The sequence below is a fragment of the Aricia agestis genome, chromosome Z (assembly GCF_905147365.1).
Source record: "Aricia agestis chromosome Z, ilAriAges1.1, whole genome shotgun sequence".
In the NCBI taxonomy this organism is placed as follows: domain Eukaryota; kingdom Metazoa; phylum Arthropoda; class Insecta; order Lepidoptera; family Lycaenidae; genus Aricia; species Aricia agestis.
The window spans coordinates 60,941-77,744 of NC_056428.1; the positions used below are offsets into that span (position 1 = coordinate 60,941).

General features: G+C 60.1%; 2 protein-coding genes across 2 annotated transcripts; both read right to left on the bottom strand.

Moving 5' to 3' along the window:
- Positions 1-305: 305 nt before the first annotated feature.
- On the bottom strand, positions 306-2,819 carry LOC121739462. The gene has a single exon (XM_042131948.1). It carries the CDS (start codon positions 2,817-2,819, stop codon positions 306-308), a length of 2,514 nt encoding a protein of 837 aa, XP_041987882.1.
- Positions 2,820-9,906: 7,087 nt separating this feature from the next.
- LOC121739463 lies at positions 9,907-15,374 on the bottom strand. The gene is made up of 2 exons (XM_042131950.1): positions 13,083-15,374; positions 9,907-13,017 (listed from the first exon to the last, which is right to left on the bottom strand). The coding sequence occupies exons 1-2, from the start codon at positions 15,372-15,374 to the stop codon at positions 9,907-9,909; spliced, it is 5,403 nt and encodes a 1,800-aa protein (XP_041987884.1).
- Positions 15,375-16,804: the final 1,430 nt, after the last annotated feature.

Consider the following 16,804-nt stretch of genomic DNA (forward strand, 5'->3'; position numbering starts at 1 on the left):
GAGGGGAAATACGTTACGTATCCCCCACCCCTTCGGGGGAAGGGGCGGGGGTATGTGGGACTCCCTACACGAGGTTTACCCACTAAAACCCCCCCATGCCCTCCTTCTGGCCATCGTGGGGCGCGGGGACTAAAACTGGACTTCCGCACCCCACACGTCCATTCGCCGCATCCGGCACTACTCCACTGCGGCGGCTGGTGTTCTGCCGCCGCCTTTCTTCACCGAGAGCTCCCCGGGCATCTAGGGAGCTTTCTTCTCGGGGCCCTTCGTGCGGGCGGTGATCCCCCGATCAACCGCCCACGGGCCTATGGCTCCACCTCCATGGCGGGCTGGGGCTGACTAACCCCAGCACCGCCGGCTCCAGGCTCTTTCGGCCGAGCCTTGTCGGAGGGAGCTCGACGTCTTTTCCGGCGCTTGGTGCTGGGGAGCGGCTTCGCGGTGACGCAGCCGCTACTACCCAGCACGTGGTCCTTGTCCTTGCCGAGTGCCTCGCAGAAGAAGCAATTGGGCTGCTTCTCCCGGCACTCGGCTGCCTTGTGCTCCGGCTTCCCACAGCGGAAACAATTCCGACTGCGGTCTACCGGGCACTGGCACGTCGTAGCAAGGTGGCCGGTGTCGAGGCATCGGTAACACCGCTTTGGCCTCGCGGCCAGCAGTGTCACCTTCGCCGAAACCCAGCCCACTCGCAACCGCCCCAAGCTTAGTAGCTTTTTGGCGGCCGCGACGGGGACGCTCAGCCATAACGAGCCGTCACCCCACCTTCCCTTCCTTATTGGGCCTGACCTGATGGAGTTGGCCGGGCACCCACCTTCTCTAGACACCGCCTCGAGGACCTCGGCGGTCGTAGCCGAGTCGTCCAGCCCGGCGATGCGCATTTCAACGCATTTCGCCGGGCGTCCGACTTTCACAACGTCAGGGTCGAGAACTTCCCTCAGCTTCTCAGCGAGGGAGTCCGCCTTTTCTTGGGCGCCCTCACCAGGAATGGTGAGGACCCGCGCGCCGGTCTGAGCTAGACGGAAGCGGAGCTGGAGCTTTTGGATGTCCAGCTCTGCCAGTCCGCTGGCCTTCACCGCATTCTTAGCCTTTAATAGGACGTCACTGTATGTGACGCCCTTCTCCGCGGCGTTCGCCCCCAACGTGAGAGTGATCGCTGCGGTGGCTGGAACACGGAGTTTGGCCTTCTTCTTCTTCTTTCTTGGGGCGGCTTTAGCTGGAGTAGCCGCCCCTTTCTTCTTCTGCCTTTGCGGGCCAATGGTGGTCCACGGGGCCTCGGCGGGAGGGGCGTTGATGTTCTGCCCCCCCTTTGTCGCTTCCTGAGCGGCCATTGTTGGCCGCTTCTTCCTCTTCTTCTTCTTTGGCCTTTCAGTTTCCTTCTCTTTTGGAGCGGCGGGCGGCTGTAAAGGAGCCACCGCGCCTTCCGCCGAATTCCTGTCCGGTTCTTTAGCCGTCACCACCTTCTTCGGTTTCGGCGTCTTCTTTTTAGCCACTGTTATTGGGGCGCTGGCTGAAGTGCCCACGCCATCCGCTGCCAGCGGCGGTCTCCTTCTAGGCTCCGGAAGAAGCCTGTCCTCCAGGCCGGCAATCCTTGCATTTAGCATGTTGCCGAAGGTCTCAATGTTGGAACGTGAGACCTCCGACAACATCTTTTGCAGGTCGTCGGCTGCGGGACCAGTAACGCGACGGCGGAGCTCTTCTAACTCCCGGCGCATCGCGTTAACTTGGCGTAGAAGGCGGTCGTTTTGCGCCTCCAGTGCCCGTATCTCTTCGTTTTTACCGCGGCCCCTCATCTCGGTGACGGCCACCTTGATAGATGCGACCGCCTCCTTAAGAGCCCGCTGGTAAGTTCCCTTCAGGTTGGAGGACCTTGTGGCGACCATGGTCACCATCTCCAAGGCCCTCTCTACGTCGGCTGCCAGGCCGGCGCTTGTCTGCTCCGTGTCCTCGGCCGGGGCAGGGCTTGCGCGAAGGGAGGCTCGCGCCTCTCTCGCTTCTCGTGCCTCCCGCGCCGCCCGGGCCACCTCCTCGACTTTCGCCCTGAAGGCGGCCCGGCGTTCCTCCTCCTTCTCCTTGTTCAAATCGGCTTGAGCCTTCGCAAGGCCGACATATTGGCCGGTGGTTGGTGGCCGGCCACGTCCTTTCTTCGCTTTGGGCACCGCCTCCTTACTGATGGGCGGCCCCATATCTTCCGAGTCCGAATTACGCCTTTTCAGGCGAGTCCTTTCCGGTGGGATTGTGGGCAGGCCCTCGGAGTCCATCGATATGTCTGAGGCAGTATCGTCGGAGTCCGCAGGCCAGTCCTCACTGTCACGTCCGGTAGAATAGTCACGTCCTTGTGGAGGCGGCAAGGAGAATTCGCGCATCACGTCGCGCAAAACAACGCGAGGTGAGCGCATCAACCCCATACCGACCTCTTCGTCTCGTCCTGTTGGAGGAGGTGTGCTGGGCTTCGTCTCGTAGACGTCCCGCCACCGCAGTACAGGCGGCAAATTGGGTAAGTCCCGGATCGGACAGCCCCGCTCCTTCTTCCTCTGCGCCAATCTCACAATCCGTTCCGACGCATTGGGTTGGTACACGGAGAAATCGACGTCTTCGTCGGTCAAAACGTCCGCCGCCGGCGCGGTTAGGTGCGCCGGCTTCGGACAATCGCGCATAGTCGCGCCCTCTCCTTCTTTCGCCGTTGTAACGGCCCCCTTACCCTCCAACGCATTTTGTGCCGCCCCCGTATACGTGCGGCAGACTCCCGGCGAACCGGGAGTGCGGGATTCTCCAGTAGAACTGGTACCCGCCCGGGGAGAATTTTCAAAAGTGCGTGTCTCCATGTTTTGATCTGTTAAGGGAGATTCTGCCCTAGTGCCCTTGCGACGTAAGCCACCTGCTCGCCACGCATCCCAAGGCCGGGCACCACCAACCGGGGATTAGGGACCCACGGGTCCATCCATCCACAAACACACACACATATAGACGCAGAAACACACGCTGGTGTAAAGAAGAGTTAAATAAAACCAGAAAGATAGAGTAGAGAAGGTGGTGAAAAGATAGACGAAATAAAATAAACAACAAACGAAGAGTAAGCTATAAAAAGAGAGAAAGACAGGAAAGACCGGTGTTCAGCCATCCTGGATACGTCACTTCGTGTAAAGGGCGGGGTGGCGTACCCAGGCGCCCAGGGACACGAACGTGGACGGACCGGTATCGCCCCCAACCTAACCTAACCTAACCTAACCTAACCTAACCTAACCTAACCTAACCTAACCTAACCTTTTTTTTTTTTTTTTTTTTTTTTTTTTTTTTTTTTTTTTTTTGCGTCGGGAAATGCCTTGACGCATCTCGCGGGGATCGGGGACTCCCCAGCGAGTATGTGGGGCTCGCTGCGGTCGTGAAGATGGTGAATTGACCGCAGCCCTACCCACTAAAACCCGACGGTATTCTTCTACATCCCATGCAGGGTTGCGAGCACGCGTGAGCCTTCGTCCGCGGTCCTGCATGTCCTTGCCTGCGTGTCACGGCAGGCCCGTCTTCTGAGGAGCACTAAGGCTCCTAAAGGCCGAACAGAGGCCCTCTCGGGGCTTGCGTAGGCCCATCTCTCTACGGTGTCGCGATGCGCGAAGAATACGCAGCGCATCGCGACCCACTCGGGGACTCGACTCGTTGGGCGACGGCATCCCCATGCCGCCGCCCCAAGCCCCCCGGCTAAGTCGGCAAGTAATCATCGTTGATGACCCGTCGTCGTCTCGGCCGTCTTCTTCGGCGGGGGTCGAGCGCCTCCAGCTCCCTCACTCGCTCGGCCTCCTCCTTCGCGGCGATGACCTCTTCACAGAAGGTCTGCACCGCTGACCATCCGGGTTCACTGCCCACCATGGCGCGAACCAGCGCGGGCAGCGAGATGTCGAATCCAATGGCGGCCGTGAGGGCCGCCCGTTGTATTGTCCAGGCGGGACAGACAGAGACAGTATGTTCCGCCGTATCCCGGTCATCGTCACAGTGGTGACAGCGCGTACTCTCCTCTCGGTTCGCGATCTCACACAGGTAACGGCCGAAACAGCCGTGTCCGGTCAACACCTGCGTGAGTCGGAACGAGAGCGCGCCGTACTTTCTTGTTAACCACTCTTTCAGTACTGGGCGAATGGCCTGCACCAAGTCCACGCTGGTTTGTGGCTCCAGGAGTCGCTCCTCCCATCGCTCAATCGCCACTTCCCTAGCTCGGTCCCTCCACCGACGTACGGCGTCCGGTAAGGGGTTGCTTCCCCCCGCGCGGACCGCTGCGCCACGCCAGTACACTTCGGCGAGGGTTTGAGCGTCCAAGTCCCAAGGGACGCTGCCAGCAAGGAGGCACGATGCGTCGCGAGAGATAGTACGATATCCTCGGACTGCTCGCGTCGCCATCACTCGCTGCAGCCGTCCCAGGGCCAGCCTGTTCTCCGGCAGCAAACTATCCGCCCAGATCGGCGCCCCGTACATGACCATAGATCGAACTACACCCATGTAGAGACGCCGACAAGTCAAGCTCGGGCCCCCGAGATTTGGGAGCAACGAGGCTAGGGCTCCCGCGGACTTCTTCACCTTCTCTGACAGCCGGCGGAAGTGTTCCTTAAAAGACCACCGGCTGTCGAGAACCAGGCCTAGGTAGGTCATTGTCGGTGCCACCTGTATTCTGGTTCCGCCTACTATCACCGCCAGGCCCGGCGGAGGCGCGTTTCTAGGCCCGTGGAACAACAGGGCCTCCGATTTGTTCAGCGCCACCGTCAGTCCCAAGGCCTGGATCCTTCGTACCACCTGTGCGACTGCCGCCGTCGCCAGGATTGTCGCTTCGCGGTGTGTTTTGGCGCGGCACACGACCCCAGTGTCGTCTGCATACGCGACGAGCTCCACGCCTGGAAGAGTGGCACCGCGCAGCACGTGGTCATATCCTATGTCCCACAGTTCCGGACCGAGAGCCGAACCCTGCGGGACGCCGCAGTCTACCTCCAGCTCCTCCCAGCCCTCTTCGGTTGGGTACTGCACCGAGCGCTCCGACAGATAGTTGCCGATTGTTCGGCGAAGATATCTGGGCACTCGGTGGTACCGAAGTCCCTCCTTAATTGTTTCCCAGGGCAGGGTGTTAAATGCGTTGGTTATGTCCAGTGAGACTACCAGCACCACCCCGCCCCGGGAGATCTCCTCCTCCGAGATTTGCCGTATCCGCGCCACCGCATCCATCGTCGATCGACGAGATCTGAACCCGAACTGAGCATCGCTCAAGTTCGGGCCGGCGCCTTCTAGATGTTGAGTGAGGCGCCTTACGATGACCCTCTCCAGGGTTTTGCAGATCTCGTCGATCAAGACGATTGGGCGGTAGGCTGACGGCTGGTCCTCCGGTCGTCCGTGTTTACGGAGCAAAACGAGCTTTCCTGTCTTCCAGCGGCGTGGGATACGCCCCTGCACCAAGCACTTGGTGAATAGCTCGAGTACATGAGCTTCCATGTGCCGCATTGCTAGCACCCAGACACGACCGGGGACCCCATCTAATCCGGGAGCCTTGTTTTTAAGGCTCATTTTATGAACCGCGGCCGCCAGCTCTCCAGCCGTCACGGGCGGTACATTCTCCTCATCGTCTGACTCCGCACTAGGTGGTCGCATTGATGGCGGGGACCACTCGGCCCCAGATGGAAATAGGGCCGAGAGTACGGAGCGACGAAGGTCCGGCTCTATGTGCTGGGTCAGCGGTGGGGCAGCCGGGCGAAGCTTTTGCCTCACCCATTTGTACGGCTTGCCCCACGGGTCCTGTTCCAGGGTGCTGAGGAACTCTTCCCAGGCCTCCTTCTTTGCCGCCTTTATGGCCTCACGTAACGCCTGGCGCGCCAGTCGGTAGCCGTTGTAAACAGCTTCTTCTTCCGCCTCCTGTCTCATCCGTCGACGACGGTACCGCAAGTAGCGGCGTCGTGCGGCCACGCATTCCTGACGGAGTTGCCTAAGCTCCGGGCGCCACCAGTAAGTCTGACGCCGAGGCATGACGGGTCCGGCGCGGGGCATCGAGGCGTCGCAAATGTTGCGAACCGCCTCATTCAGCCACTCCGCGCACTCCTCGACGTCGTCCGACGGCAGAGGTGCCCACGATGCGACGATGGCCGCCTCCTCGAGAAGGTCTCGATCCAGACCTCTCAGGGACCACCTTGGGCCGCCACCGGATGGAAATCGGCGGCCAGGTTCCGACACCGAGACTATTTCGAAACCTATGTATAGGTGGTCCGAGAGAGTCTCGACCTCTCCGAGGACCTTCCAGCCGCTTATTCGGCGGGCAATTGTTGGACTTACTAGCGTCAGGTCCACAACTGATTCACCCTGCCGCCGGACGCAGGTGCTAGCGGCACCTCTATTGGCTACGATCAGGCCGGTGGTTGTCATCCAGTCCGTTACTGCTCTGCCTCTCGCGTCCGTCACCGGGGAACCCCAGCGCGTGGACTTCGCGTTGAAGTCCCCGGCGACGACCACGGGATTGGCTGCCCCGCTCACAAAGGTGGTGAGCCGGAGGAGAAACGCCTCGAACTCGGCGATGGGTCTGTTCGGGGAAAAGTAGACCCCCACAACGGTGAGGGCCCCCAAGTCCGCGACGACGAAGCCGTGGCCCCGAGTCGACCTCCTTGAAGATGGAGGCACGATTTTGGAACCGAAGACCAAAGCCACCGTCGAGTCTGCGTCGCCCAGCCAGTCACCCCTAGGGAGGATCCGGTACGGCTCGGCAATCACTCCGACGTCAATCGACCTCTTCAGCAGCTCCTGAGACCACAGATCCTGTGCTTGAGCGCTGTGGTTCAGGTTCCCCTGCAAGAACCTAAGTGGGGCCGTTATTGGGCGTCCATGGGTGCCACTCCCGCTCCTGAGGCTGCCGTAGATGGTGTGACAGCCTTGGGCGACTGGCTCTTCTTTGAACCCTTTCCAGTCTTCTGCGGTACCTTGCAGGGTTTGCTCCCCACGATATGGTCTGCCTTCCTCCCGTTAGCCGCGCATACCGCGCAGTGGGGAGGGTTTCCGCACTCCTTGATTACGTGGCCAGCCTGGCCACAGCGGAAACAGAGGTCTCCGCGGTCTGTCTCAGAGGGGCATGTCGCCCGCGTATGTCCCGCTTCGTGGCACCGGTAACACCTCATGATGCGCGCTGACAAGAGTGTCACGCGCACCACGGTCCAACCGACATATAGTTTGGTGTTCGGTGCTGTCAATAATTTGGCGGCTTCGACCGGGCACCTTACCCAGGCCGAGCCGCGTCCGCTCCGGTCTACCCGGATTTCGCCAACCTTGACGTCATCGACCGTGCAGTCACTACATCTTGCGACGGCCGCGGCGATTTCTGCCGCAGAGGCGGAGTCGTCCAGGCCTGTTATGCGCAGCTCGGCGCACTTCTGCGGCCGAGAGATGCGAACATCTGTCTCTCCTAGGACCTCCCTCAGCTTACTTGCTAAGGCATCCGCCTTTTCCTTGCAGGCCGTTCCCGAGACCTCGTACATACGGGCCCCGGTCACCGCCCGTTTAAACTTGACTGCGGGGATCTCGAGGGTGACGATATCGAGACTCCCCTTGGCCTTGTCCATCACGTCTTTGTACGTGACGCCTCTCTTTTCCGCGTCTGCCTGCAGTGTGATTACCACAGCGGCAGTTTTAGGAGCGCGGAGACTCTTTCTCTTCTTCTTTTTCTTAGCCTGTCCTTTCCGAATAGACCCGTCTTTCCTGCCTTCGCCCTTCTTCTGAGCCTTTCCTCCTCTCTTAGCCACTTCCGACCATTGCTCAGCCGGATTTGGTCCCATCGCAGCCGTAGATGGGGCAGCATCGCGTCTGGCGGCTGCCGCTTCTACGGCCGCGGCCGACTTCTTTACTCTCTTCCTTTTCTGTTTTAAAGCAGGACCGGGATTTAGCGGAGGCGACAATGTCGACACCGTGGGCTCCGGCTCAGGAGTCCTCTCTATGGCCTTCGACGCTGATGTTGTTTCGTCTCGGGCTTCGTCGCGTCTTCTGTCCGCGGCTAGAGGAGGCCTCAGGCGTAGCTCCGGAAGGAGGCGGGCCTCAAGACCCTCTATTCGCGCGTCTAGCCGGGCACTGGTCACTGAGACCGCCTCGCGCACCGCTCGCTGTAAAATCTCCTCCACATCTAACTCCTTGGAAATGGGAGCGGGCTGTGGTCGGGAGTCAGCCAGCTTGCGCTTGACGGCCTCCAATTCCACCTTCATTTCTGCGAGTTCCTTGGAGAGGCGCGCGTTCGCCGCCTCCAAGGCTCTCTTGTCGTCCGACGCCGTTCTGTCCAATATGACCGAGAAAGCATCACTTAGAGCCTTGGTCGCTTTTTTGAGCGTCGCGACAGAAGTCCCTTTCAGGTTCTTGGATTTCTGGGTCACGCTGGCAATGGCCCCCAGACTCTCCGCGATCACGACGCCCAAAGAGGCCGCCGTGACTTCCCTCTCCTCCAACGCAGTCACATCCGAGCCGCTGGAGTTCCCCGACATTCGGGACATCCGTACTACCGGTACTTTCATTCCCGCCTCTACTATTTGTCGTTCGGCCTCCACCTCAATGGACCTCATCAGCTCGTCGTTGTAGTCCTTTTGAGCCTTGGCCAGGCCGACGTATTTTCCAGTCGTGGGAGGTCTCCCTCTACCACGTTTCGAGGAGGGCTTGAGAGCTGCTCCTCTGTCCTTTTCAGGACTGTCTTCTAGCTCACTTCCGCGCCTTTTACGCCGGTAAGTGGCCGTGGTCTTTTCCTTCTCAATGTCCGTATCCTGGTTTCGGGAGATGGCGGACTCATCTCCGCTGTCTTCGCTCCCACTTCCCCCTCTCCGGTAAAACTTCGAGCGGGTTGCACGTGTGGAAACGGGTGTACCCGCCCGTGAACCCTCACTCGCCGTCGCCATAGCAGCCAAATCGCTGTGCTTATCATCATCCAAAAATCCGTAGCCAAAGTCGTTGTCCTCACTCCTCCTTCCCTCCTCCAAAGCATGGTTGGGGCCCCCAGTATACGCGGCCCGATCCCCCGCCGAAGCGGGAGTGTGGGATTCTCCGGCAATGCCGGTACCCACCCTGGGAGAATTATCTACATGCTTGTACTCCATATTTGATCAATTAGGGGTGATTCTGCCCCGCGTCCTCGTTGCGTAGTCACCCACTCGCAATGCACCCCGTCACCGGACGCTACCAGTTTAGGGTTCGGGGCCCACGGGCCCATCCATCACTCAAACACTCACAGACATATTCGCAGAAACATTCACTATTGTAAAGAAGAAGTAAAACAAAACAGGAAAGATAGTGAAGAGAAGCTGGTGAAAGACAGAACAAATAAGAATGAAACAAAACAAAAGAAGAGTATGCTACAAAATAGAAGAGAAAGATAGTGAAAGACCGGCGTTCAGCCATCCTGAGTGCCTCGCCCCGTGTAAAGGGCGGGGCGGCGCACCCAGGCGCCCAGGGACACGAACGTGGACGGACCGGTATCGCCCCCAACCTAACCTTTTTTTTTTTTTTTTTTTTTTTTTTTTTTTTTTTTTTTTTTTTTTTCACGCAGTGAAATGCAGTGACGCATTCGACGCAGGGGATGGGGACTCCCACTGCGGATATGTGGGGCTCGCCGCGGCGAAGATGGTAGGTGCCGCGGCCCTACCCACTAAAACACTGCGGTACTCCTCTTCATGACATGCAGGGTTGCGAGCACGCGCGAGCCTTCGTCCGCGGTCCTGCATGCGTGTGCCCGCGTATCAATAGCGGGCCCGTCTTCCTTGGAGCACTGTTCGTACGCTCCTTAGGCCGAACAGAGGCCCTCCCAGGGCTTGCATAGGCCTATCTCTCCTTTGTCGCGATGCGCGAGGAGTACGCAGCGCATCGCGACCCTCTCGGGGACTCGACTCGTTGGGCGGCGGCATCCCCATACCACCGCCCCGAGCCCCCCGGCTAAGGCGGCAAGTGGTCATTACCAATGACCTGTCGTCGCCTCGGCCGTCTTCTTCGGCGGGGGTCGAGCGCCTCCAGCTCTCTCATACGCTCGGCCTCCTCCTTCGCGGCGATGACATCTTCGCAGAAGTCCTGCACCGCTGTCCATCCAGGTTCACTGCCCACCATGGCGCGAACCAATGCGGGCAGCGAAAGGTCAAATCCAATGGCGGCCGTGAGGGCCGCCCGTTGTCCAGTCCAGGAGGGACAGGCAGAAACGGTGTGTTCCGCCGTGTCCCTGTCACAGTCACAGTGGTGACAGCGCGTACTCTCTTCTCGGTTCGCGATCTCACACAGGTAACGGCCGAAGCAGCCGTGTCCGGTCAGCACCTGCGTGAGTCGGAACGAGAGCGCGCCGTGCTTTCTGGTCAACCACTCGCTCAGTACTGGTCTCATGGCCAGCACCAGTGCCACGCTTACTTGAGGCTCCAGGAGCCGTTCCTCCCAGAGCTCAATTGTCACTTCCCTGGCCCGATCCCTCCACCGACGGACGGCGTCCGGAAGGGGGTTGCTGCCCCCCGCGCGGACTTCAGCGCCACGCCAGTACACATCGGCGAGGGCAAGAGCGTCGAGGTCCCATGGGACACTGCCAGCGAGGAGGCACGCCGCGTCCCGGGAGATTGTGCGGTACCCGCGAATCGCGCGTGTCGCCATCACTCGCTGCAGCCGCCCCAGGGCCAGCCTATTCTCCGGTAGCAGGTTTTCTGCCCATATCGGCGCCCCATACATTGCCATGGAACGGACAACGCCCATGTAGAGGCGCCGACAAGCCAAACTCGGGCCCCCGAGATTCGGGAGCAGCGAGGCAAGGGCACCCGCAGACTTCTTTACTTTCTCGGATAGCCGGCGGAAGTGTTCCTTGAATGACCACCGGCTATCGAGGACCAGACCAAGGTAGGTCATTGTAGGCGCTATCTTTATTCTCGTTCCACTCACTATGACTTCCAAGTCCGGCGGCGGCGCGTTTCTGGGCCCGTGGAACAAGAGGGCCTCCGACTTGTTCAACGCCACCGTCAGACCCAGAGCCTGGATCCTCCTCACGACCTGAGCGACTGCTGCCGTTGCCAGGATTTTCGCCTCTCGATGGGACTTGGCGCGGCAGACGACCGCTGTGTCGTCCGCGTATGCAACGAGCTCCACGCCCGGAAGATTGGCGCCGCGGAGCACGTAGTCGTAGCCTATATCCCATAGGCCCGGACCGAGAGACGAACCCTGCGGGACGCCACAGTCCACCTCCAGGTCCTCCCAGCCTTCTTCGGTGGGGTACTCCACCGAGCGCTCCGATAGATAGTTGCTGATGGTACGACGCAAATATCTTGGCGCTCGATGGTACCGTAGTCCCTCTTTTATGGTCTCCCAGGGCAGGGTGTTGAACGCATTGGTGATGTCCAACGAGACAACCAACACCACCCCACCCCGAGAGATTTCCTCCTCCGAAATCTGCCGCACACGCGCTACCGCGTCTATCGTCGAGCGACGAGATCTGAACCCGAACTGAGCGTCGCTCAAGTTCGGGCCGGCGCCTTCCAGGTGGCGGTTGAGGCGCCCCGCGATCACCCTCTCCAGGGTCTTACAGATCTCGTCGATAAGGACGATAGGGCGGTAGGCCGACGGCTGGTCCTCCGGTCGTCCGTCTTTTCGTAGCAACACCAGCTTGCCCGACTTCCAACGACGCGGCACTCGGCCCTGCACCAGGCATTTGGTGAACACCTCGAGCACCTGCGCCTCCAAGTGCTTTATGGCCAGCACCCAGACGCGACCGGGGACCCCGTCCAATCCAGGAGCTCGGTTTTTGAGGCTCATCTTGTGCACGGCTGCTGCCAGCTCTTCAGGCGTCACGGGTGGCACATCTTCCTCTTCGTCGTCAGACTCCGCACTAGGTGGTCGCATAGATGGTGGGGACCACTCGGCCCTGGATGGAAATAGGGCCGAAAGTACGGAGCGACGAAGGTCCGGCTCCATGTGCTGGGTCAGCGGTGGGGCAGCTGGGCGAAGCTTTTGCCTCACCCATTTGTACGGCTTGCCCCACGGGTCCTGTTCCAGGGTGTTCAGGAACTCCTCCCATGCCTCCTTCTTCGCTACCTTTATCGCCTCACGCAGAGCATGACGCGCTGAACGGTAGCCATCATGGATAGCCTCTTCTTCGGCCTCCACCCTGTTTCGCCGCCGGCGATATCGCTGGAATCGCCGGCGGGCAGCCACACACTCTAGCCGGAGTTGTTTTAGCTCCGGTCGCCACCAGTAGGTCTGCCGCCGAGGCACGACTGGTCCAGCACGGGGCATCGAGGCGTCGCAAATGTTGCGAGCCGCCTCGTTCAGCCACTCCGCGCATTCCTCGACGTCTTCCGATGGGAGGGGGGACATCGACGCAACGATCGCCGCCTCCTCGAGAAGGTCTCGATCCAGACCTCTCAGGGACCACCTTGGGCCGCCGCCAGGTGGAATTCGGTGACCAGCTTCCGAAGTGGAGGCAATGTCAAAGCCTATGTAGAGGTGGTCCGAGAGGGTCTCGACCTCCTCGAGGACTCTCCAGCCACTCATTCGGCGAGCGATTGATGGGCTCACTAATGTCAGGTCCACAATCGATTCCCCCTGCCACCGGACGCACGTGCTAACGGCGCCTCTGTTGGCCACGACCAGGCCCGTAGTTGCCAGCCAGTCCGCCATGGCTCTGCCTCTCGTGTCCGTGGCCGGGGAGCCCCAACGCGTGGACTTCGCGTTGAAGTCTCCGGCAACGACCACGGGATTGGCTGCTCCGCTCACAAAGGTGGTGAGCCGGAGGAGGAACGCCCCGAACTCGGCGATGGGTCTGTTCGGGGAAAAGTAAACCCCCACAACGGTGAGGGCTCCCAAGTCCGCGACGACGAAGCCGTGGCCCCGAGTCGTGCTCCTGGAAGATGGAGGCACGATTTTGGGACCGAAGACCAAAGCCACCGTCGAGTCCGCGTCGCCCAACCAGTCACCCCTAGGGAGGATCCGGTACGGCTCGGCGATCACACCGACGTCGATCGACCTCTTCAGTACCTCCTGAGACCACAGATCTTGCGCCTGAGCGCTGTGGTTCAGGTTCCCCTGCAAGAACCTTAGAGGAGCCGTTATTGAGCGTCCATGGGTGCCGCTCCCGCTCCTGAGGCTGCCGTAGATGGTGTGGCAGCCTTGGGTGGCTGACTCTTTTTGGAGCCCTTTCCAGTCTTCTGCGGTATCTTGCAGGGTTTGCTCCCCACGATATGGTCCGCCTTCCTCCCATTAGCCGCGCACACCGCGCAGTGGGGAGGGTTTCCGCACTCCTTGATTGCGTGGCCAGCCTGGCCACAGCGGAAACAGAGGTCACCGCGGTCTGTCTCAGAGGGGCACGTCGCCCGCGTATGTCCTGCTTCGTGGCACCGGTAACACCTCATGATGCGCGCCGACAAGAGTGTCACGCGCACCACGGTCCATCCGACATAAAGTTTGGCGTTCGGTGCTGTCACTGATTTGGCGGCCTCGACCGGGCACCTTACCCAGGCCGCGCCGCGTCCACTCCGGTCTACCCGGATTTCGCCAACCTTAACGTCGTCGACCGCGCAGCCACCGCATCTTGCGACGGCCGCGGCGATTTCTGCCGCAGAGGCGGAGTCGTCCAGGCCTGTTATCCGCAGCTCGGCGCACTTTTGCGGCCGAGAAATGCGGACATCCGTCTCCCCGAGGGCCTCCTTCAGCTTGCCCGCAAGAGTATCGGCCTTTTCTTTGCTGGCCGTCCCGGGTATCTCGTACATGCGAGCCCCGGTAACGGCCCGCTTAAACTTGAGATGAGGGATCTCAAGAGCAACCAGATCAAGATGTTGCTTAGCCCTCTCCATGACGTCCTTATACGTCACGCCTCTCTTTTCTGCCTCTGGCTGCAGTGTAATTACCACCGCCGCAGATTTGGGAGCGCGGAGGCTTCCTTTCTTCTTCTTTCTTTTCTTCTTTGGCACTTCCCTCCTTCCTTCCTTTTTCCGTGCCTTTTCACCTCGCTTGACCACTTCCGACCATTGTTCGATCGGATTTGGTCCCTTCGCAGTCATAGTTGGGGCATTGTCACATCTAGCGGCTGCCGCTTCTATGGCTGCGGCCGACTTTTTGACTCTCTTTTTCTTTTGTTTCAGAGCCGGTCCGGGATTGAGCGGAGGCGACAGAGTCGACACCGCGGGCTCCGGCTCAGGAGTCTTCTCTTTTGCCTTCGACGCTGATGGTGTTGCATCTCGGGCTTCGTCGCGCTTCCGATCTGTAGCTAAAGGAGGCCTCATCCGTGGCTCCGGTAAGAGGCGGGCCTCGAGCCCCTCTATCCGCGCGTCAATCCGGGCACTGGTCACAGCGACCGCCTCGCGCACCGCTCGCTGTAGGAGCTCTTCCACATCCAGCCCCTTGCTGACGGGAGCGGGTTGTGGTAGGGCATCAGCAAGTTTGCGCTTTACCGCCTCCAGCTCCATCTTCATGCCAGCGAGCTCCTTGGAGAGGCGCGCGTTTGCCGCCTCCAGAGCTCTTCTTTCGTCTGACGCCGTTCGATTGATGATGACCGCGAACGCCTCCTGTAATGCCTGAGTTGCCTTATTTAGAGCCGCGACAGAAGTCCCTTTGAGGTTCTTTGACTTCTTGGCAACGTTTGTGATGGCCACTAAGCTCTCGGAGACCACCGCTCCTACCGAGGCCGCCGTCGCTTCCCTGTCCACTGCTAAAGTCTTGTCCGAGTTTTCAGAGGATTCCGACAGCCGGTGCAACCGTTGCAGCGGAATCCTCTTAGCCGACTCAAATATGTCACGCTCAACTTCAACCTCCATGGCTCTGACCTGCTCGTCATTGAGGTCCTTTTTGGCCTTGGCCCAACCGATGTACTTCCCGGTGGTCGGTGGTCTCCCTCTGCCACGTTTTGAGGAGGTCTTCGTGATCGCTCCTTTGTCCTTCTCCGGACTGTCCTCCAACTCGCTACCGCGCCTCTTGCGTCGAAAGCGGTCCCTTGTTTCATCCTTGTTCTGAGAGGCAGCAGACTCACTACCGCTCTCGTCACTTCCACTTCCGGGTTTATAAAACAAACCAGTGGACACAGGCGTAATCGCACGCGATCCACACTCTCCCTCACTCGCTGTGGTCAAAGCCAAATCGGACACGGGCGTTGTCACCCGCGATCCATTTTTCAGATCCGGTATTCGCTCCAGCTGCACAACCGGTGTTCGGGTCGTGTGCCTGGAGCCTTCCCCTTCGCTAGCCGTTAACATTGCAGCCATTCCGTCGTGCTTATCAGTAACCAATATCGTGCCAAAGTCATCGTTCGTCTCTCTCCTCCTCTCCTCTATTGCAGCGGTGGCGCCCCCCGTATACGTGGGCCAGACCCCCTCCTCTGAGGGGGTGCGGGATTCTCCAACTAGGTTGGTACCCGCCCGGGGAATATTTTTCACGTTGCAACTATCCATATTTGATCAATTGGGGGTGAGTCTGCCCCACGTCCTCAATGCGTAGTCACCGACTCGCCATGCACCCCGTCACCGGACGTTACCAGCTTAGGGTTCGGGGCCCACGGGCCCATCCATCACTCAAGCACACACGGAATTACACACACAAACAGACAATAATGTATAGAAGAGTGTAACTAAAAATGAAGGATAGTGAAGAAAAGGTGGTGAGATACAGCATAAATAAAACAAAACAAAACCAAAGAAGAGTATGCTACCACAAAGAAGAGAAAGATAGTGAAAGACCGGCGTTCAGCCATCCTGAGTGCCTCACCCCGTGTAAAGGGCGGAGCGGCGCACCCAGGCGCCCAGGGACACGAACGTGGACGGACCGGTATCGCCCCCAACCTAACCTAACCTAACCTTTTTTTTTTTTTTTTTTTTTTTTTTTTTTGAGGAGGGGAAATGCATTACGCATCCCCCGCCCCTTCGGGGGAAGGGGCGGGGGTATGTGGGACTCCCTACACAGGTCTACCCACTAAAACCCCCCCAGCCCTCCTTCATGCGCCTTGTGCGGGAGGGACGGGAACCGCGGAGCGACTACATCTCCGCCCCTCCCAGCGCGCTGCCGCAACCGGCACCTTCTTCGAGCGGTTTGAGCCGCGGACCTCACCGAGAGCTCCCCGGGCTATAGGGGGGCTGTCTTCTCGGGACCCTTTATGCGGGCGGGGATCCCCCGATCGCCGCCCACGGGTCTAGGCCTCCATCTCCATCGCGGCAGAGACGGGCGGAGCCCGCTTGCCCTTAGGCTTCGGCTTTTGCCGAGCCTTTTTAGACGGGGCCTTCTCCTCTCCGGGGGCCGGCTTTTTAGCAGATGGGCATCTGCCCAGCACGTGCCCCCTTTCCACCCTGCCAGCGGCCTCGCACAGGGAGCAGTTAGGCTCTGCAGCCCCGCACTCCGCCGCCTTATGCCCCGGTTTCCCGCACCGGAAACAAGTCCCACTACGGTCCACCGGGCACTGGCACTTGGCAGCCACGTGGCCGGTGTCCTGGCAGCGGAAGCAGCGCGTTGGCCTCGCGGCCAGCAACGCCACTCTCGTCGACACCCAACCAACCCGCAACCGCCCAGAGCTGGAGAGCTTCTTGGCGGCCGCGACTGGGAGGCGGACCCAACACGATCCGTCCCCCCGTGGCCCCTCTTTCACTGGCCCCGACCTTATTTGGTCAGCCGAGCATCCTCCCTCTCGTGCGACCGCCTCGATGACCTCGGCGGCCGTCACAGAGTCGTCCAGGCCGGCGACGCGGATCTCCGCGCACGGAATCGGCCGGGCGACTTTCACCTGATCACAGTTAAGAACGTCCTTAAGCATGGCAGCCAAGGCATCCGCTTTCTCCATCGCACCCTCGCCACCGACAGCGATTATGCGCGCTCCAGTTTGGGCCTTGCGTAT